General features: G+C 46.2%; 1 protein-coding gene across 1 annotated transcript; it reads left to right on the top strand.

The window, feature by feature from the left end:
• The first annotated feature begins 434 nt into the window (after positions 1-434).
• On the top strand, positions 435-15,842 carry DDX25 (DEAD-box helicase 25). The gene is made up of 12 exons (XM_010961668.3): positions 435-558; positions 1,182-1,248; positions 1,505-1,546; positions 2,050-2,185; positions 3,380-3,472; positions 3,569-3,671; positions 5,131-5,245; positions 6,375-6,552; positions 10,358-10,595; positions 11,672-11,834; positions 13,978-14,166; positions 15,580-15,842. The coding sequence occupies exons 1-12, from the start codon at positions 496-498 to the stop codon at positions 15,639-15,641; spliced, it is 1,449 nt and encodes a 482-aa protein (XP_010959970.1). The 5' UTR covers positions 435-495; the 3' UTR covers positions 15,642-15,842.
• The last annotated feature ends 6,290 nt before the right edge of the window (positions 15,843-22,132 follow it).

Here is a 22,132-nt window from a genome sequence, read left to right on the forward strand (position 1 = left end):
GCAGAGGCGGAAATTTCGGGGGAACGCGGGCACGAGAGCTTGAAGTGGGGTGGAGGGGTCCTGCCTCATCACCAGCAGAACAGTCTGGGTAGAGGGTGGTGGGGGAAGAGAGGTTGGACTCTCGTATCAATAGGAAGATTGCTGCCGCTTAGAGTCCCATGCTCTTGCTGGCTTAGCAGAGTCAGCTGCGGGCGAATGTTCACTACAATAGCGCTCAGGCCGGGTTTCTCACGCCTGGCGCGGGTGGGGGCATGGCCAAAGAGAAACCAGGAGGCCAACTCACTCCTACAGCCCTCTCCCTCCTTCCGCCGCCCCCTCCTTCCTGCCGGACTCCTCCCACCCCCCACCCTCCGAACCCCAGCTCCGAGCTCCGGCGCTTGCGCGCGGCGGGCGGTCGGCCCCCGGAGGAAGCCCATTGGCCGCTGGGTGGAGCCGGGCGCTGCCTCGCGCCTGTGGTGGTCGCACGTGCTGGGGGCGGAAGCCGCGATCGCAGCTATGGCGTCGTTACTTTGGGGAGGCGATGCGGGGGCAGCGGAGAGCGAGCGGCTGAACAGCCACGTAACCGACACCGAGCCGGGGAGGGCAAGGGGGCGTGGGCTAGAACAGCACTCCCAGAGGGAGACCTAATGGCGTGGGGAAGGGGGAGCCCCGCTAGCGTTTTGAGTGGGGTGTCAAAGGGTGGAGGGGAGATGTGGCAGGAATTTGGAAGAGGGCCACGGGACAGGAGACCCCGAGAGAAGCAAGACCTTTGGTTAGAGAGGGCCAAATGAAGACATCTGCGGGAGGGAAAGCAGCTGGTAGCCCCAGCTAGACCCTGAGTTTTCTGCTCTCCCAATTTGACCCTTAAGCCTCGGCTAGCTTCCATCTCATCAGCCAGAGCGCTTTCCTATCTACCATCCCTTGAAAGTACTGTGACCCCCCCCCCCCCAGGAACTGTCACATGTAGACTAGAGACTTATAAAGAACTTCATGTACAAGGGCAGCAGAAAGTCTCCTCCAATTTTAGGATAATTCATACAGGAGACCTATTCCTGAAAGGAACCTATTAATACATAATATTGCAAAGGAAACAGTATTGGAGTGGCCTTCCCTACCTCCCTTCCAGCCCCTGTTTGGGGGTAGCACTGGGCTGCTTGATGGCTTGCTTCCTAATACTGATTGAAATTTGTGTCTTTCAATAGCTTTCAAATCTCATCTACCCCTGGAAGAACCTTCGAGGTATTAGGAGTACTGCCGTCCCAAACGTAGGTGAGTGCTGTCAGAGTAAAGCAAACTGGCCTCAGTTAATTAGAAAGCATTGCTTTCCTCACATCCCTGGTATCCTTGGCTCCCTTAATTTAATATTCAAGGCCCTCCACCACTTTTCCAATCTTTACTGGCTCCTCCACTGCCTAACCCTTCCTGTTGTGCACGCTATAGCTTTGGCAAGAGAAGCTGGGATAATACTCTGCATTTCTGCTTGGCATTTATCTTTACCATTATTGTTTCTCTTCCATCCTTTTAGATGGTTCTGTTAATTACACCGAAGATGATGAAGAAGATGGAGGTAGGAAATAGAGTCCTTTGCGTGTATTTACTGGCATTCTGTTTCAGTTAATCATTACGTTCACAATGTGAGTGAATAATGTAATCTTAATTGGAAAAGAAACATCTTTGCTTCTGTTTTTTCATAAATAGTGGATATCAGAAGAAATCCTAACTCAGGAGTGGGGATTATTTCTTTAGAGGAAGTTGAAGTAGAATATGCAGGAACGGGTTAAGAATTTTCAGCTGGCAAGGAAAAATTAGCCTGGGGGCAATGGATGTAGGCTTGCTTGAGGTTAGAGGCTAGTGTATCCTAGCAGAGTGTAAGAAACTGAATCCTCATTTAAAAAAAAGAATTCTCAGTGCTGTGTCATTCTTTCTAGATCCTTCTTTTAGAATAAACTGAGAGTAGGAGCAGTTGCTTGATATAGAACCACTGAATGGGAGGGAGCAATTTATTAGATGTCATTCAGGAGGCTTGACTTTCCCCCTGCAATATCCCCTTTTTCATCCTTGCTTTTCCAGTGGATTTGGCAGCTAATTCACTCTTAAACAAGTTAATCCGGCAGTCTTTAGTAGAATCCAGTCACCTAGTTGAAGTCTTACAAAAGGATCCCAGCTCTCCACTCTACTCAGTGAAAACATTTGAAGAGCTGCGGCTGTGAGTATTTTTACTTTACGTGTAGGAACATGCTGGAAAGCACAGCACAGAGCAAACTAATGTGCTAGTCGTGAAAACCATCAGGATCTCCTTCATGTTCTAATATTCAATATTCAAATGAGATGTGGACTTTTTGCATGCAATTAAAATATAGTTCAAAGAGGGACCCTGGGATATCTGAGTTGTCCAGCGACTTGAGAACATTTTTGATGATAAAATATTTTAACCTTGCTGTGCTAAGGGGGCTAGCCCAGCCAGACACAGCCATATGGCTAGTCTTCATACCAGAACACAGATAACAGGGATTTTGATGGCCCAAATATCCTCCCCCACCCCCTTCAGATAAATTACAAGCTTTAAACTTCCTAATTATATTTTTGTTTCAAATAGTATTTAAATGAATAACTTTCCCAAGTGAGTTTGCATTTCCTAGGGATTTATCATTTGGCATTAAGGAAATGTATTTTAACAGGGACAGTTACTGATATGCACTTAAGGGGGGAAATCCAAAATCCCGATGGAGAAGCTTACCTATGATTAAAAGTTGGCTGGCCAGTAATCTACCAATTAATCTACCAATTAAGCACATTCAAAATGTGCATTTCATTGTAGTGGAAGTGTTCTAGCCTACTTCACTTTATCCTTTTTCCAGCATCTATCATGAGACCCCAGGAAAGATGCATTTCAAAATACTGGCTCAGAGGAATGAGCTAATGTTGTGTCTTCTGCTCCTAGAGAGAACTGATACAAGAATTACCTAAATGAAACTTTGTCTTCTCTGAAAATTGTTAAAACATCAAAATTTGTCACTAATTAAAGAGAAATAAACAATAAGTCTCACTTAGTTTTCTGCCTGAGTAGAAAATAAAACTCTCCTGGAAAATTGGCATTATTTTGTCAGTTGAGTTTTCCCTTTTTTTTTTTCCCTTGGTTCAACACAATGTTCAATCTTAGGCACTTAATCCTGCCCTTGGCTTAGGCTTTTAACATAACTTATTCTAGTGGTTTAACTACAGGCATGTTTGTATATGTTTGGGAGTTGAGGTATCAATTATATATTTCCTAATTTTACTTGTCATGCTCAGTTGCAAAGTAGCCTAATTTAGAAATGCACCTTTCAAGGTTGTATTACTGAAGCTACTGACCAATTATAGATTAAGTTTTTTCTTTTTCTTTTTTTTTTTTTTTGGACAGAAAAGAAGAGTTACTCAAAGGAATCTATGCAATGGGATTTAACAGACCATCCAAAATCCAAGAGATGGCTCTCCCTATGATGCTGGCACATCCGTGAGTTTCCAACTTGGCCATTTCTAGTCTCTTCTGTTCAGTTTATGCCCAGGATCTTGTATTCAGTTTATGCCCAGCGTCTCCTCTTTTCTACAGACCCCAGAACCTCATAGCCCAGAGCCAGTCTGGAACAGGAAAGACAGCTGCTTTTGTCTTGGCAATGCTAAGCAGAGTTAACGCCTTGGAACTGTTTCCACAGGTAAGGAAAGGCTGAGAGAGAGCTGGGAATGCTTGCAATGCTAATGTTATTTTAGTAATAGGCGATCTTGCTGCAATGATGTGACGCTATTTAGAATAGACGTTCTTTCCTAAAATCATGGTGTGTTGGGCAGCAGTGTGGGGCAGTGATTGAGAGCACAGGCTTTATAGTTTGACTGGTTCTAATCCCAGCCTCTCTGCTTGCCAGCTGGGAGTCTTAGGAGAGTTAGTAAATCTTTCCCAGCGTGGTTTCTTGTCTGTAAAGATAACATTTATGAAGGTATGGATCCTGGTTATTCCTTTCACCCTTGAACTCTAATAGCAAGCGCAATGCTTAGCTTGTAGAAACCATTCATTAAGCACTGAATGACTGACTTAATGAATACTTGCCCCATAAGATTGTCATGTAGATTAAATGAAATGATGTACATTTTTAGCACCGTGCTCGGCATAAACTGAGCGTTCATAGTGATGGCCGTATGGGTGTAGCTCACCCAGTCCCTCTCATTTGGCGGAGGAGGAAACTGAGGCTTGGAGAGGGAAAGGTCTCACATAAAGTCACATATGGCAGAGAGTGACCGAGCGGGGACTGGATCTGAGCTTGCCCTTCTCCCAGCCTAGCGTCCCCTCACAGAGAGTATCTGGTAATCTTTCCTTCTTTGCCCAGCCTGTGCTCATCAACTCACTTGACACCCTGGGAACCTGAGTGCTGCGTGCGCTCAACGCTGTAGGGAAACAGGGAATCTCTTAGGAAGCTCCCAGCCTCTGACCGAGAAGCGATGGCTGTGGATGACCAGTGGCGGGTATATGAAATCGTGGGCTTTCTGTAGACAAGTTCAGGGAAATTTATATCTGAGGTTTGATGCCATGAATAAAAACTGTTTGGGAGAAGCTGTGCTTGAACACTTGCAGAGACGTGTGTGGAAACTATGTTGCTGTTGTTTTTTCAATCACTTTAGCTGTGTTTCCCTCTCCCTATCTCAGATCCTTAATTGTAACTCAAAAGCACAATAAGTATCACCAGTTTCTTCCATTAACATCCTCATTCATCCACAACCACCGTTCATAGTGGAGGAATGGAAGTAACAGATCAAAGAGTTTGAGGGAATATTCTGCCCCAGATGTGTGAGATGGATCAGACCAGGCAGGGAGTGTTCTGGAAACAGGCAGACTTTCAAAAAAGCATGACCATTATGTAACCTGTGTTTCTTCTTAACCCTTTGGAGAGGAAAATTAAAAGGAAACTGTCTCTCCATCCTTCAGCCCCTTTCCCCTTCTGTAGTCTGCATTTATCCCAGATCTACCAGCCGCTAAACTGTAGTCAATTAAAAATATTTTATCCAACCAAGATCTCCAATTTCACTTCTCTGCCTCTCCCTGTAGAAAATTTCATTGTATTTTGAAATTGCATGATGGGTGTTAGGAACTTTTTCTCCTGCTCCCTTGTCTCTCTCTCTCAGTGCCTCTGCCTGGCTCCTACTTATGAATTGGCTCTGCAGACTGGCCGAGTGGTCGAACGGATGGGGAAATTCTGTGTGGACGTTCAAGTGATGTACGCCATTCGAGGGAATCAAAGTATGTAACAGCAAGCCAGTCCTGGCTGATGTTCCCAGTCCTGACTCGACCACTGACCAGTGTGGTATATCCTTCTCTGCTTTCTCGCCTCTAAAACGGGGGCTGTCACGGCACCTGTATCACAGACGTGTTCCTAGAGTTAAATGACATGATACAGATAAAGCCCTGTGCGCACCCCTGGCCCGTGACAAAGACCCAGTAACTGCTACCTGCATCATTCCCACGTCCTGAAGAGGGTGCTTTCACTTGCTCTTCTGTGAGCCTCAGTTCTGTGCAGAACACCTTGTGTTATTCCACTTTTTAAATTAAAATATATGAATACAATGAAAAAAAACTTTAAAACACAGAAAATGAAAAAGTAAACATGAAAATTATTCTTTCTTATCTTTCAAAAACCTATTTCCAAAGATGACTGGTTTTGTTAACAAATCTTTATTTTTCGTTTCTGAGTGTTTACAAAAATGGGAGCATTTTTTATCATAGTGTTCATAAACACACAAGTTTTAGACATCTTTTCACGTCAGTATGTATAGCCCCACCTCATTCTTTTAAGTAGCTGCATAATATTCTGTTATTTGTTTAATGTGACCTGGTGATAGACGTGTTTTGGTAGTTGTCCATTTGGGGAGGGTTTGTACAGTGGTGCCAGTGTTTCTTCAGGACAGTTGAGATACTGCAGGGTGACACTTCTTTAAATTTTATTTTTATTTTGTATTGAAGTGTAGTTGATTTATAATGTTAGTTTCAGCTGTACAGAAAAGTGATTCAGTTATACAAACATATATGTATACACACATATATTTTCAGATTCTTCTCCATTATAGCTTATTATGAGAAATTGAATATAGTTCCCTGTACCATACAGTAGGTCCTAGGGTGACTTTTTTAAATGACCATGGGGCAGAATCCAATGTGCAGGACCGTTAGGATTAGCATAAACCTAGAAACTCAGGTATTTATTCTTAAAGCTCTGCAAAATCAAAAACCACAAAGACCCTCAGGGTGTGCACTCAGAAAACCGGTAGGAAAGGTGCTTTTGCTTAAGCGTTGTGTGTCGCATTGCCCTGAATCGTGGACTGTTAGTGTTGTCTGCATCTGAAGGAGGCTTTCGAACCTGTTTTCTCCGCAGTTCCCAGAGGCACCGACATCACCAAACAGATTGTAATTGGCACTCCTGGGACTGTCCTAGACTGGTGTTTCAAGCGAAGGTTAATTGATTTGACTAAGATTCGCGTGTTTGTCCTGGATGAAGCTGACGTGATGATTGACACGCAAGGGTTCTCGGACCAAAGCATCCGTATTCAGAGGTAACCTTCACGCCCGTCCTTTCTTCCCGGAGCTTCTGTCCAGATGAGGGATTTCATTTGCCTGCTGCCCCTAATGGTCTCCACTGCTGTGTCCCCGCCTCCGTCACCTTTCAGACGAGCTTGGGTTTTCCTTGCTTTCACCAGCTCGGCAGGCCTCCAGCCTGCTGTGATTTCCCAGCTTCTTCAGTTTGTAGTCTTGCCTGACTGCCTTACTCCTGCGCTGCACGCTTACAGATGGAATCCAGGTATTGGGTCTGCACCAAATTTTGCCTGGAATCTTATATTTCAAGCCAACATTTTATTTTTTAATTTTTTAAACATTTTTTATTGATTTATAATCATTTTACAATGTTGTGTCAAATTCCAGTGTAGAGCACAATTTTTCAATTATACATGAACATATATATATTCATTGTCACATTCAAGCCAACATTTTAAATCCTTTCAATGGCCAGCACAGTGGCAGGCCTCCTGTAGGCTCATGTCTAAGGTGCCTCTCTCCTTCCATTTCTGCACAGTTAGAAATCTTCTGTAGCTCCGAGGAAACTGAAAAGTGTCCAGAAACTTTAATAATGAAAAGCTCAATATCACAGATAAGCAAACTGAACACCTTTTCAGAATTGTATACAAAGAATGCAGAACATTTAGCTGGTTAAGATCATCTCATGTTCTTTGTTGAGAAATTTATAGATTGAATGGAATCTGCCAGAATTTACATCTGCACTGTCTGCTGCACATGCAGATAGTTGAGGGAAAATTCGTTTGTATTTTGTTTTATATTTTTCTGTGATGTATCAAAACTTCATAGAAGTCAAGAAGATGTTTTGAGACTCCATTTTTCAAAAGCAAGTACCTAAAAGGTAGGGGAAATATACTTTGTGTTGTGATTTGACATATTGCTTGATATGTCACCAGTAAGATCTGAAGGCTCTGCCCTATGCTGAGAGCAGAGAGGCACCTGTTAGCAACAGTTCCCCCGTGTTCATCCACAGGACATTTTACTTGCAGCCTCTGAACCAGGAAATGGAACTTCACTCAGTGTCATAGGGAGGGCAAGGGAAAGATCCGATCATGCATGTCCCTTTGCATGGTGTGGCCAAGCTAGGTCAGCATGTTCCCAGCCGAGCACTGAAGGAGGCAAAAAACCCTTAATTTAGAAGTATTGCCCATCCCATCCTGAACTGGAGCGATTCAGTCTCCATGTGTGCTTTTCACTCCCCTCCCCCGCCATGCCTGGTCCCAAATTCATCCGCTCTGTTTCCCTTGTTTACTCTTTAGCCCAGTTGTGTGTGTCCTTCCATCCATCACTAATGTCATACAGCCGGTTAGCCCTTTCCTGACCTGGGTCCTATTGACCTCGTCGCCTGTTTTTTTTCCTAGCCTCCTTTTCTTGTGTTATGGATACAATGTCTACAGTTGTCTCTTTGAGGATATTCGTTATAGGATTAAAATTTTTTTTTTTCTGTTCTCAGCACTGCCTCTCAATTATCTCAGTTTCCTTTTTTGTTTGTTGGCTGCAGCCTCTGTCTTTGGTGGTGGATCCCTCCTCATCTCTGGTTCGTGATCTGAGATGAGGAACTGGAAAGCTCATCGCCAGCTCTGTGCGCATGGTTGGGGCTTGTAACTTGGAGGCTGATTGCCCCAGCAGGTCTTTAGGACTGAGTAGCGTCTCTAGTGTCCTTCCTGGGACACTTGGTGGCTGGCGTCCTGGGAGCGAAGCAGGAGGATGGGCTGAGAGGGGTCCACCATTCAGTATGTGTATTTCTACTTGCTCCTCTGTTCAGCTTTACCATCCCCTTCTGATGAGGCTCTTCTGCTTGTATATGCTCAGCTGCCCAAGTAAGACGGGGTCCAGCTGCTCCTTACACGTATTCTCAGCCAGCCTTCCTATTTAAGATAATTTTGGCCAAAGACCAAGCGAGACTCCCTTCTTGCCATCCCTTACCAATAAGTTGGTAAATTTTTAGAGAACAGCAAATGAAAGATTCAGAAGCCCAGGAAAGATTCAGCAGTCAAAAAGGGCTTTCTACTCAAGAGAATATTAAGTAAAATTAGATAGAGTATTTATGTTGGTGGTTTATCCCTCCATTGTGCAGTTTTCCTTCCTTTTGCTTAAAATGCATTAAATCACAGCACTGTCCCATAGAAATACAATGCAAGTCACATGTATAATTTAAAATTTTCTAATAGCCACATTAAAAAAAAGAAACAGGTGAAATTCATGTATTTTTATTTATTTAACCCTGCATATCAAAAATAGCATCTTAACAAATGTTACCAATATAAAAATTATTAATGAATTATTTTGCATTCCTTTTTTTTCATACTAAGTCTTCAAAATCCAGTGTGTTCTGCAGAACAGCCCATGTTTCCTTTCCTTGGATAATTTGTATAAATTTTCTTTTTGGAATGAAATGGCCCCGACCTTGAGATACCATTCCGGGTGCCATCTCTTTCCAGACAGAGGGTTGTGCTAGAGCAGCAGGCCCAGAGGCCCATGCGGATTCTCCTCTTGTCTCCTAGCACCCCCCCACCCCTGCCCCCGCCGGCCTTCCCTGCTAATTCTCTGGTCTCTGGTGCTTGCAGGTCCTAGACCTCCCGGGGGTTCTGAGGGGACCACTGCCTTTTCACCAGCATTTTCCTCTATAGCGCTGGGACAGCAGCTTCATCCACCTTCTCGTTTACCACACTTTTCCAGCTTCCAGAAACACATTGGAACGTCTTATCCACCCGTTTGTCCTCTCCTGTTCTCCACGTTTCGTGACTTCATGTCTTTTTATCCTTTTACAATCACATTAGTGGGATACGGAAGCTGAAGGTGGCACGTGTGGCCAGTCTGCCACAGTCACCCAGAAGCTCGTCACGTTGTTCTGCGAAGTCCCCCGATGGTCCAGGTCCCGGGCTCACAGCCGTGTTTGGGAATCACTAGGCTGTTTAATCTTTCCTCCCTTTTAGCACTAATGGCTTCCTCTCTAAGTGCTTTGCTGTCTCCTCAAAAGTGGTCATTTCTCTCTGGTCTGGCTTCTATTTTGTAAAATAAAATTAACTTTTTAATTGATGTATAAAATATGCAGAGAGAAATACACCAATCCTAAGTGTACCACTGGGTGAATTATCACAGAGAGGCTCTGCCCAGGGGCCAGTGGCCCAGATCATAGCATACAACTTTGCCTGCACTCCGGAGGTCCCCCGCAGCCCCTGTCCGGTCCCCGGCCCTCTCTCCTCCCAGGCTTGACTCTCTGCTGACTGCTGACTCTGTAGATTCATTTTGCCTGTTTTTGAACTTGGTACCAACTAGCCTGAGCCCGTTGTGGGCTCAGTCAACACTCTACATGTGGCAGCGTCTCCCCTTTTCACTCCCTTTTTGTTTATATCCAGGTTCTTCCCATTCCAAACAGAGTTCACGTGGCTGTTGTTCTTTCCCGCCCAAGAAATAGCGCACCTGCCACTGAATGATGGACCTCTGGGTCCTTCTTCCCCGTTGAGCTTTGTGCCAGGTGATGGCCACAGTCAGCACCTGGACTGACACTCTTGGCTCCATGAGCCTGTCTCTCGTAAGGGGAATGCTGGCATGAGAAACCCCAAACCCTGCAGAACTCTTTCCTCACCTTCACTCTTGGGGCCCACCTCCAGTTTACGCATTTTCCCAAATTCTTGGTGGGAAGGAGGGGCTGACACGGGGTGTTTGGCCCCAGAGCGGGGGCGGGGGGCTGCTGATGGCAGTGGGTCAAGTGCTGGAGTCCACCCCCGAGGAGGGCGACGGGCCCGGCCGTTGGGTGACCTCCCTCTTCCCTCCTCCTTACAGAGCTTTGCCCTCCGAGTGCCAGATGCTCCTCTTTTCTGCCACCTTTGAAGAGTCTGTGTGGCAGTTTGCAGAGCGAATCATTCCGGACCCTAATGTCATCAAGTTGCGGAAAGAGGAGCTGACGCTGAACAACATCCGGCAGTATTACGTGCTGTGCAGGGACAGGAAGGACAAGTACCAGGCTCTGTGCAACATTTACGGCGGCATCACCATCGGCCAGGCCATCATCTTCTGCCAGGTAACGCCGAGACCCATCTCTGTCCTGCCCAACTTCCCTGTCGGCGGACGGAGGGGACAGGAAGGCTGGGAGGCGCCTAGAGCCGGGCACCGTGGTCAGCACTCTCTGTGCACTATGTTGTTTAATCCTCAGAGCAACTCTGAATAGAAATGATCTGTATTTTACGGGGAAGCTTAGAAAGGTTAAGTAATGGAGTGACTTCAGTGTGATGCTAACCAGGGGGCTTCCTGGTGTTCGCGGGGCTGCTTCTGACTCTGCCCCGTTAGGCTGATGTTCATTGTGGGGTTTCCACAGACACCCTTTATCAGGTTAAGAATGTTCCTCTATTCCTGACTTACCATGAGCGAAGGAGCCACTCACTCACCCACTATTAATACCCCTTATTTTTATTTTCGTATTTATTTTCCTGTCCGACATTTTTCACATTCGTGTCCTGGTTGTGTTTTCCCACCACGTGAACGCTGTCAGCTCCGTGAGGGCAGGATCCCACCCGCCTCTCTCACCCTCACGCCTGCCCCAGAACAGCCCCGCCTGGCACACGGACCGCGCTGGAAACCTCTGCAGAGCAAAGGAAAGCTCAGCTCTGCCACGGGCTGCCACGTGACCTTGGGCAAATCACTTAATGTTTTTAAGCTCTAGGTTTATCTTTTAATTCTTAAAATGAAATTAGGTAGCTGCTTCATCAAATTGTCATGAAAGCAAATGAGCGCAGTGGGGGTACAGGTTTCCACCAGGCGCCCGAGGTGTACAGAGCGCTCTGGGAGCGTCTGATGCTCTTGGTGTTTGGTTCTCTTATTTTGTCCTCAGACCCCCGTGAGAGGTAGGCGGAGCACTTTCGTCTTGGTATCGTGGCTGAGAAGCCAAAACTCTGACAAGTTGAGAGGATGTGACCCGTAGAATCACAGTGGGAGGGAGAATTCCCTGCCACATTCAAAGGCTCTTCTAGGCCCGGAGGGGAGGTGAAATGAAACTCTGCGGCAGCCCTGCCGGCTCCCTGCCCTGCAGACGGGAGCGCTGCACACACAGCCAGGCTGTTTTAACTTGGGGGGCTGTGCTGGGTTTTCATTCTCATGCAGACTCGTCGAAATGCCAAGTGGCTGACTGTGGAGATGATGCAGGATGGCCACCAGGTGTCTTTGTTAAGCGGAGAGCTGACCGTGGATCAGCGAGCTTCCATCATTCAGAGGTTTCGGGATGGGAAGGAGAAAGTCCTTATAACGACCAACGTCTGTGCTCGAGGTGTGTGAGTGTGTGCGCACACGTGCATGCGCACTTCAAGTCAAGTTTATTGAAGCACCATTTACATATGATAAAATTCACTCTTTTTAAAAATATGGTTCATTGAGTTTTGACAGGCATACATAGTCACATACCCGTCACTATAATCAAAATGCAGAATATTTCCATCTCCTCTCAAAGTTTCCTTTTGCTCCTTTGCAATCTGTCTCTGCAATACTGGCCCCTGGCGACTGCTGAGTAGATTTCTGTACCTGTATTTCTTTCTCTTCCAGTTACTGTATAAGTTAAATCATACAGTTTGTAGCCTCTTTGTCCAACTTACTCCACTTGACATAATGCTCTTGAATTTATCCATGTTGTTACACATACCATCGGCCATCCCTTTTCATTGCTGAGTAGTATTCCATTGAACAGGTGGACCACAGTTAGTTCATCCATTTGCCAGTTTTGGACATTTGGATTATTTTCAATTTAGGGCTGTTTTGAAGAAAGCTGTAATAAACATTCATGTATAGGCTTTACATAGACACATGCTTCCATTTCTCTTGGGTAAATAGCTGGGAGTACAATTTCTGGGTCATATGGTAAGTGTATGTTCAGCTTTGTAGGAAATTAAAAACCTGCTTTCCAAAGCGACTGTACCACTTAGCATTTCCACGAGCAATGTAGGAAACTTCCACTTGTCCTGCATCCTTGTTAGCAGTTAGTATCATCACTCTTTTTCATTTTAACCTTTCCGGTAGATGTGTGTGGTAGCCTGTGTTTCTCACTTGCATTCCCTAATGACTAACAATGTTGGTCATCTCTGAGGTGTTTTTAATTTTAAAACTGTTGACTACTAGGGGAATAAAGACCTTTGTTTTTTCAAGAGGAGGGCCTTCCTGCTTTCCTCACTCCCCTCATATCCTTGCCAGACCCCATGCTCCCACCATGGTTCCTAACTTACTACTAGTTCAGCCGTTAGAACCTAGGATCTGCCATGAATGCTGAGCTTGGCACTTGGGAAGAGTAACCTGAAAAAGGATGAGGTTCCTGCCCCTGGGAGCTCACTGCCTGGGCCCTGACACTCCGGACCAGCGCCCTCCAATAGAAACTTTTGCGTCAGTGGAGATCTTCTATTCTGTGCCATCCAGCTGGTAGCCACTAGCCACATATGGTGGCTGTTAAGCGTGTGGGGTATGGCTAACATGGCTGAGGACCTGGATTTTTAATTTGAATCAGTGTGAAGTTAAGTAGCCCCATGAGGCTAATGTTCACCATACTGGACAGTGTAACTCCAGACCCCAGAGCAAAGAACGCACAGATTGCTTCAGAGTCAAAGCACGGAGCAGAGAGGACAAAGATTATGACCCAGACAGCTTACTCATGCTGGGGGACAGAGGCACTGGCCGGGCACAGATGTGTTCCTGGGAAGCATGAGCCGGGACCAGTGTTGAAGGAAGGGGAGAATTCAGTCGGATGCGAGTTTACAGTTTGCTTGGGAAGCGGCGAGACCGTGTGACTTCAGTGAGGGATTTGTGAGTCAGGAGAGAAAGACGGGACTTTGGGGAGCTGGGAGGTCTCAGTTATTTGTACTTTATCCTGGACAGTGTGGGCAGCTGGGCTGGAGACCCAAGTGCACTAGACGGGGCTGTGGTGCCCGAGGTGAGGGATTAGAGGAGTGGGAGACGAGAGAGAGGGGAGACCGGTCTGGAAGTTGTTGTAATAGTGGAGGCAACAGATTAAATGACCTGACCAGAGCAGTGGCCGTGGAATGGGGTGGAGCTGTGGCCCTGGATGGGTAAGGGGACCTCGCACAGCAGGAGTGGGGAGGAGGGAGTGGCTCTCTGGCTGGGTGAGAGCCCCTCCCCACCACGTGCATGTGCGCAGGCACACACACACACGCACACACACGCACGCGCACACACACACACACACGCACAGTGTACGTATTGAGACTTCAGTAGAATTCACTTATACTGACCTCTCACCCAGTGTCATAGACACACACACTGTGCAAGCAAACTGCCTGACCAGGGGACCTATTCCAACTATGGAAAAGCAGGCTTGATTTATAGAGTTTGTTTGTTACATGAGAATTCCCTTGAATAGCCACGTCCTAAGGGAAAGCGTGCAGGCCCCTGCAGTGTCCTTCCTCTTCCAGGGATTGATGTGAAGCAGGTCACAATCGTTGTGAACTTTGACCTTCCTGTGAACCAAGCAGAGGAGCCGGACTATGAGACCTACCTCCACCGCATCGGGCGGACCGGCCGCTTTGGGAAAAAAGGCCTTGCCTTCAACATGATTGAGTTGGACAAGCTGCCCCTGCTGAAGAAGATCCAGGACCACTTCAGTGAGTAGCCCCTTCTGGAGCGGGAGGGCTTTGGCAGTGGTGATCGAGTCACAGATCTCAAGCCCGGGGCTCCTGACAGGATGCGGGCAGGAGCCATGGAGTGGGAGGCCTCTGGTGCTCAGAGCCAGAGTTCCTAATGTGAGATGGGGTGGTGCATTCATATGTGGTTGTTAAAGAAAAATGTGAAAATCAAGTGGAATTAACATGAGCTCAGATGTCTCCATTATTGCTCATTCTGGGATCTGGAGCAGATTTCACGTCCATAAAGAACCACCCTAAGCAAAATAATAAGAGCTTTTAGGATGATGTTGTATCCCCAGCTTCCTCTTTATCCTAATTTTTCCCTTCCTCTTGCCCCACCAACCAACTTGGACAGTCCTGAATCCTGAGGCCCTTCTTCCAGCCCCCATCTATACGAGGCAGGCTCTGACAGCTTGCAGACACTCTTGGACTCTGCTGGAAACTTGAAGCATGATACAAGCTGTGATGTCCTGTTCTTGAATTGCCCCCCGCCCCAAAGCCATGGGTAGATGTGGCTGGGGAGCCAGGGATGAGGGGCCCTTGTAGGACTCCAGATGTATCTGTCACCTTTAGGACAATCAGTGGTCCTTAACCTTCATGGGAAGCAAAGGACACTATCCCCAGGAAAATGCATATAAGCACTTATGTGCCATTTGGAATATAATTTTTCTTATTTATTTATTTAAAAAAAATTTTAAATTGAAGTACAGTCAGTTACAATGTATCAATTCCTGGTGTACAGCACAATGTTCCAGTCATGCATTTATATATATATATACACACACACACACATACTCTTTTTCATTAAAGGTTATTACAAGATATTGAATGTAGTTCCCTGTGCTATACAGAAGAAACTTGTTTTTTCAATCTATTTTTATATATAATGGCTAACATTTTGCAAATCTCAAACTCCCAAATATAACTTTAAAAGGTTTGCAGGCTGACTGTGGACCCTTCAGGGAAGCTGATTAAGCACCCCTGAGTTAGGATAACTGAGGGGTGGGGGCAGAGGAAGAGCTTCTCATTAAGATCACTGTTGCTATGGCAAGCGAGGCTCCTCGTGGCCATCCAGCACCCCCACACCCCATGCCCACTTCACTCCTCCTGAGCTCAGCCGGGCCCCTGCCCAGCCTCCCCGCACCACGTCCTGGCCTCGCTCTGCCCCAGGGTATCGAGACGTGCAGCTTCTTTTGTCTGCATGTTTGATGCTGCTGCAGTTAGTCCTAGTGGTTATTTGGAACCACCCCCTCGTTACCCAACCGCGAGCCTGCGCCTTTCTCAAGGCTTTCCGGACGGGGAGTCACTGTCTTCAGAAGTGTAACTGAGGGTGGGATGAAGTTTCACTCAGGCCCTGGGATAAGACCGTTCCGTTTTCTTTTGTCCTTTTAGACAGCAGCATTAAGCAACTCGACCCTGAAGACATGGATGAAATCGAAAAGATTGAATATTGAAGAAAACTGGATCATTTGTGAAGTATTCTGTATATGAGAATGTTCCAGTAGGTTTCGAAGGTAATTTTTTATGTTGAGCCTTTTTCAACATGAAACTGTTATATTTGGCAGAACAAATGTCATGGTAGCCTTAGTTGTAAGACCTGAGGTCTTTATGAGCCAAACTGATGTGAAGCACTCGATCCTTTTGAATAAAAAAAAAGTGAGATTATTTCTTACTCTGATCTTTTCGCAGATAAACATTGTGGTGTGGGCCACGGGGATGTGTGTGTGGGTGGTTGGTTTATAGAATCGGAGCGGATTGTGCCTCTTGCGAACGTCTCCTGCTGCCACGAGATGGCAGCAGGACTTCACTGTTTTGGGGATTTGAGTTGGTCTGACAGATGGAAAAGCCACACCTCTTCAGACTCACTCAGACTGCCCTGTCCAGCCCCATGTCTTCCCTCCCTCCCCCGCCCCCCGCACAGGCACACACTCTTACCCCAGAGCGCAGGCTGAAACCTTTACAAAGTAAAACAATTTGGAAGAGAGGTCATTTTGCTACTTTTTTAATGTTGCAACTGACATACAGAGTTTCAAAATGTTTTCCTATTTTACTTCTTAATGTCTTCAGATTAGAGAAGATTCAGTCCATCATCAGTTTTTTGATAGTCTTTGAAAATTTGGCTTTATAATAGGCACTTCTTAGAAACAGGCAGTGGGAGAGAAGAACCCACTTGCCTTGTTAAAGAAGTGACATTTCAGGGAGCCGACAGGTTTTGCTTTTAAGAACGTAAAAGTTTATCTGAGAATCCTGGACGTTCTCCTGCCAGGCCCCACCTCTGTCCCTGCAGACTGCCACCAGCAGTCACCCCGGCACAGAGCGTGTTTCTGGCATATCTCTTGATGCTCCGCGTGCATGTCACCCTGCCCGTGTTTTGTCGCCATGAGCAGGGCTCAGAAGTACATCAGATCGTCCGGTTTCCTCACTCCACAAGAGACATTTATGTGCACCCCTTATGCTAAACACCAAGGAAGAGAGATGGGTATGATGTCACGGTCATTTCAGAGTCCAGAGACTCAGAATAAGTCAGCATTCTAACAGTAATAGTCTCTGCTTAAGGAGGGGGTGGAGAGGAGGCCCCTCCGGCACCACCGGGCCAGCTTCCAGAGGAGAAGACACTCTCCATCTCCTTTTGTAAGAGAGGACAGGGGTTGAAGAGTGCCTCTCCTCCGGGACCTGGTACCACCTTGAAGTCACCTAACATAGGTCCACCGAGGCAGTGTCCCAGATCCAACTCATCACCAGAATTACCTGGAGAACTTGAAAAAAAAAATCGTTTTTAAAATGGAGGTACTGGGGATTGAACCTAGGACCTCGAGCATGCTAAGCAAGTGCTTTGCCACTGAGCTGTACCCTCCCACTGCTGAAAAAAAAAATTACAGATTTCTTCCCCATACTGTACACAAGAACAGACTCTCTGAGGGTGGAGGCCAGAAATACACTTACATAAGGGAGCTGAAATCAGCAGGTCATAGAGACCACTGTCTTAGGAGGCACCGAGGAAAGGGAAGTCCTCGGGGACAAGAGTCTAGAAAAGCGGAGGTCCCACCCTGCATGTCCACTCGGTTCTCCTTACACCCCGTCTGTCACCCACTCTGGGCTTGATCAGCTTGTGATCCGTTGTCTTGTCCACTGAATACCCAGCCCCCAGCACATAGTAGGCCCTCAACAAATATTCTGTGGAGTAAATATTCTGTTACTATTTCTTCATTCACTCACCTTCTTCCCTGAAGTTTTCCAGCTTAGTTTTGAACCCCAATCACAAGGCACAGGATGAATATGCCTGGGGATGCTTTGCTGTCTTACTAGTGAAGAATTGAGGCGGACTTTCCCTCATAGTCAGCCGGGCGGTGGGGGTCTCCTAACAGACTTTCTCACCTCCCTTTTCAGTTCTGACCTCTGATGGAATCTCTGCCAGTTACCCTCACAGCCGTCCTCAGTGATTTGTCAGCTGTTCCCATGGGGTCTGCAAACAGTGGGCATTCTTCCCCGTCCCCTTTGCCCCTCTGCTCACTTCCCTTTGTCTCACCACCCAGGAGGCAGAAAGCCCTCCATGTTCTGTGCACAACACGGCTGTCTTAACGTTGTCTGTGCAGTTTGGCGAGTCAGCGTTGCCAAGGCTGTTTTGCAGGGTGCAGCTCCTCAGAACCGCCAGCAGTTTTCACATCTCCTGACCGGGATCATCTCACTCAGTCGATGCCTGCCCGAGAAAGAGGAAATGGAGAAGCCAGGAATAGCCAGATGGTTCCAGTGCATCTGTAAGCCGGGTTAATCAGCTGTGTATTACTTGGCACCACATACTACACCAAATCCATTAGGTTTATCTTGGCCAGCGTCGCACTGTGAGCATATTGAAATTCCCGATTACGTAGAGCAGTGTGATTTCCAGTGGGAGTTAGGGGCACAGATCCTGCTTGTTAGGTGCTGGATCTGAGGCGGCTGTGACTAATAGGACAGGCAGACGCATCATCCTGGTCTGGTGGGTTGTCTGACAGCCGTTCTCAGGAGACGTGACTGCTTTTGCTTACGAGAAAGTGTCGATCCTCCCCGCAGAGCTCGGGCCCCGGGAAAGCTCTGGCAGCCTCTGCACGTGTGGTCAGCAGTGGAAAGTCTTGGGGGATGAGCAGTACATTTCCAGTCAAGACACGGGAGAGAGGAGCCGGTGGTGTCCAGCCTTGGTCCTGCTCTTGGTCCCCTGAGAGGCTGTCTCCTTCCCTTTGATTCAGGCTGGGACCCAGGTCAGAAGGAGGACCGTGGAGACAGCACTGCGGCGGGAATGGATGCTCTGGGGGGTCCAGAGCAGGGCGCTCTCTGTGGGCCCGCTGAGCTCAGGGGCCTTCCTGCTGCTGTACAGACAGCCTGCGGGCTGGTCGGGAGGGCACGGTAGTGGTTCCAAGGGACTAACAGAAGAGTCTGTCCTCTTAAATCCTACCCCTCGCCCCAGCCCTCCAGCACGTTCAGAGAATTACCGTATCTGTCTACCCTCGTTCTGTTGTGGCCCACAGACTGTGAAATAGCCCAGTGTTGCTCTGCGCTGCAGGCAACACCAGCTTTCCACCCTAGGAGGACTCCCAGAGGAGCTCGCATCTGCACTTGGTACTCACAGCTGGGAGGCGAGTTGGGACTGACTTGCCTCCTCCCTTCCGTCTGTTGACCGCCCGCCCGCAGCGCCTCTGCTCACTTCCTCAAGCTGACGCTCCCATTTCCAGGTTCTGAGTTGTATGTGGCCACAGGCTGTCCTGTGTCCCCTGCATCTCCAAGGAGGGAGGGATCACCCAGGCCGCTGTCAGAGCCGCTGGCTTGAGACACTGCTCTCTTCCCCTGCTTCCTGTATTGTCTGGTGTCCTGGTCGGCTCAGGCTGCCTCAACAAAATGCTACCAGAGACTGAGGGCATAAACGTAAGAAATTTATTTTCTCAGACTTCTGGAGGCCAGGAAGTCCAAGATCAAGGTCCAGCAGGGCTCAGCTTCTAGTAAGGTGAGGTCTGTCTTCTGCCTCCTCACTGTGTCCTCACATGGCAGGAAGAGGGGCACATGCATCCTGTCTGGTGCCTCCAATCCCACAGTCCCACCATGGGGGCCCCACCTCGTGACCTTATTACCTCCCAAGAGCCTCACCTCCAAACACCATCACATCAGGGGTTAGGGCTTCAATGTATGAATTTGGAAGTGGGGGGCGGGCAGACATTGTGCCCCACCCACCAAATAACACTTTGCAATCTATCATTTAAAACATAGGTGGAGTTGAAGCACCGTTCTCTATTTCTTTTTTTTTCCCCTGTTATCTCTTTTTAATATGGTTTCCTACCCCACCTTTCAGCATGAAACTTTGAGACTCTTCTAATGTAACACAAGAAACACACCTGACCCGGGCTGATTCTTGGTTAAGGGGCGCACTGGTGTGTCTACCCCAGGGCAGAGTCCCGCTCCGCTGTCGAGGCTCGAGACAGAGAGCTAGTGAAATGAGAAAGACAAGCTCAGGAAAGATGGCTCTCCCCCTCATACTCAGAAGAACTGAAAGATTTTTCTAAATGAGAATCTTCACAGATCTCAAGTCTTCAGTCTTTAGAGAGAAGCGTAGGCAGCCATCTGCAGCCCTTTCCTGTGGGAAGTCCTCTTTTCCTGTAATTTTGGTTCTATTCAGTAGAACGGCCGTGGGTTTCCATATCCCCATTTCTAGGATACATTTGTCACCAGCGCGGTTGTCTCTCACTTAGAGCTCATTGTTTTTGTTTTGTTAGGAAGGTGATGCTGTCTCACTCCAGTCCCTTAGTTGGTGATTTGTGGCTTGAAATCCCAGCTGGAAGGAAGTGATTGACCAGGAAGGCCTGCTCCGCGTGAGGGTGAGAGGCCTTGCTGAGCAGGCAGGGCCTGCACGGGCTGGGGGGGAACGTGGGGAGCCCCCAGCTTGTTGGGACAGTCAGCCCTTCTGAAGCGTCCATTACGGTTACTTGCAAAGGATGCTGAACTCTGGCTGTTGAACTAGCTGGGAGTTTGGAGTTGAATGATCTCTGAGACTCCACCTGTTCTAAAACACCACGTTCCTGTGACCCGACCCGACAGAGCCACACACATGGAAGGGCCTGAGCTATAGGAACTTCGCACATAGGAAGGTGGTTTCCCACAAATGAAAAGAAAATAGAGATAAAGAAGATGTGGTTTATTTGTACAATGGAATACTATTCAGCCATAAAAACTGACAACATAACGCCATTTGCAGCAACATGGATGTTCCTGGAGAATGTCATTCTAAGTGAAGTAAGCCAGAAAGAGAAAGAAAAATACCATATGAGATCGCTCATATGTGGAATCTAAAAAAAAAAAAAAAAGCACCATAGATACAAAACAGAAACAGACTCATAGACATAGAATACAAACTTGTGGTTGCCAAGGGGGCAGGGAGGTGGGAAGAGACAGACTGGGATTTCAAAATGTAGAATAGACAAACAAGATTATAATGCATAGCACAGGGAAATACTGCAAGATCTTGTGGCTCACAGTGAAAAAAAAAGTGACAATGAATATATGTATGTTCATGTATAACTGAAAAATTGTGCTCTACACTGGAATTTGACACAACATTGTAAAATGACTATAATTCAATAAAAAAAAAAGGGGGGGAAAAATGGAGCCATGAACTCCTTGCTGCACCCCTGTATTAACTTTCAGATTCACTGGCTGCCCCGTGTGACCGGCTCATGATAGCTGTCATCACCAGCTTATACAGAATGTGGATTGTTTTTCATTTAACACTTCTGTTATAAAAGCAATAAAACAGCAAAAATAGGGGTAAATTATAAAAAAATCTCATTCTTTCATCAATAACACTGTCTTGAAATAGTCTTTTTCATCTTAGTATGACTATTTGGAGTTAATCATAGTGCCTGGAAAGTATCATATCCTTTTATTTGAAATATTCTAGTGTTTTTTTTCATGTTACTCCATGGTCTCTGGAATTATTATAATTATAATAATGGAAATACAATAATAATTGACTGCATTATCCTATCAGGTGAATGTAACACAACACATACTTCTCTCCTGGTTGAATATGTATGCGGTGGCCAATTTTTCAACATTATACATGTACAAATAATGCAGCAAATCTTCTTGCCCACTGCTTTGAATTATTTCCTTAGAATTAGAGGTGTTATATTTGAGTACTAGGTCAAAAAACAGGAGCATTTTTATGGCTTTTGGTAGATAGTGCAAGTTGCTTCCAAAGGCCATGACTACAGCAGTTTTTATATTTTCCCCCGATTTCACCTCCCCTCACCAGCAAGGGATAGTTCCATTTTAAAATTGCTTGGTTACTTTTTCTGGTTTATGTTTCTTTTAATACAAAGTTGAATTTTTGTTTGTTTGTTTGTTTGGTATATGGTTCCATCGTTTGAGGAATATTTGTGGTGTCCTTTGCCCATTTCTCTTATGAGATCTTCGTATTGTCCTTACCAAGTTTTGTGAAATACATGTGTGAATGGATTTTTCCAAAGAAAATAAAGATACTTTTTTTTAAACTGAAAATATACTTTCCTAGTTTGCCTTAGTATTTATACTATGACTTTTACACACAAAACTGCCTAATTTTTGTACTGGGCTATGTCAGTAATTTTGTGAGTTTTGTCTGCTGGTTTTAGAATGTGAGTATCTGCTCTAGGAAATACTCAATTTTAATTTCGGTTATTATTGTGATTCTATCTTTAAAACAGATATTTGACTAATCCATCTGAAATTTATTCTGGTGTGAGGTGTATCAAATTTGTCACATTTTTCTCTTTCAAAAAAAGTTAACTAATAATTCCAACACCATTTATTGAGATCTTTCTTTTTTCCATTTTCTTCTGCTGTCTCCTTTATCATATTAAATTTCTATACACCTGCACATATATAATAGGGTTCTGGATACCTACTTAATTCCAGTTTACCCTTGCACCAGCACCACAATGTT

The sequence above is a fragment of the Camelus bactrianus genome, chromosome 33 (assembly GCF_048773025.1).
Source record: "Camelus bactrianus isolate YW-2024 breed Bactrian camel chromosome 33, ASM4877302v1, whole genome shotgun sequence".
NCBI lineage: Eukaryota > Metazoa > Chordata > Mammalia > Artiodactyla > Camelidae > Camelus > Camelus bactrianus.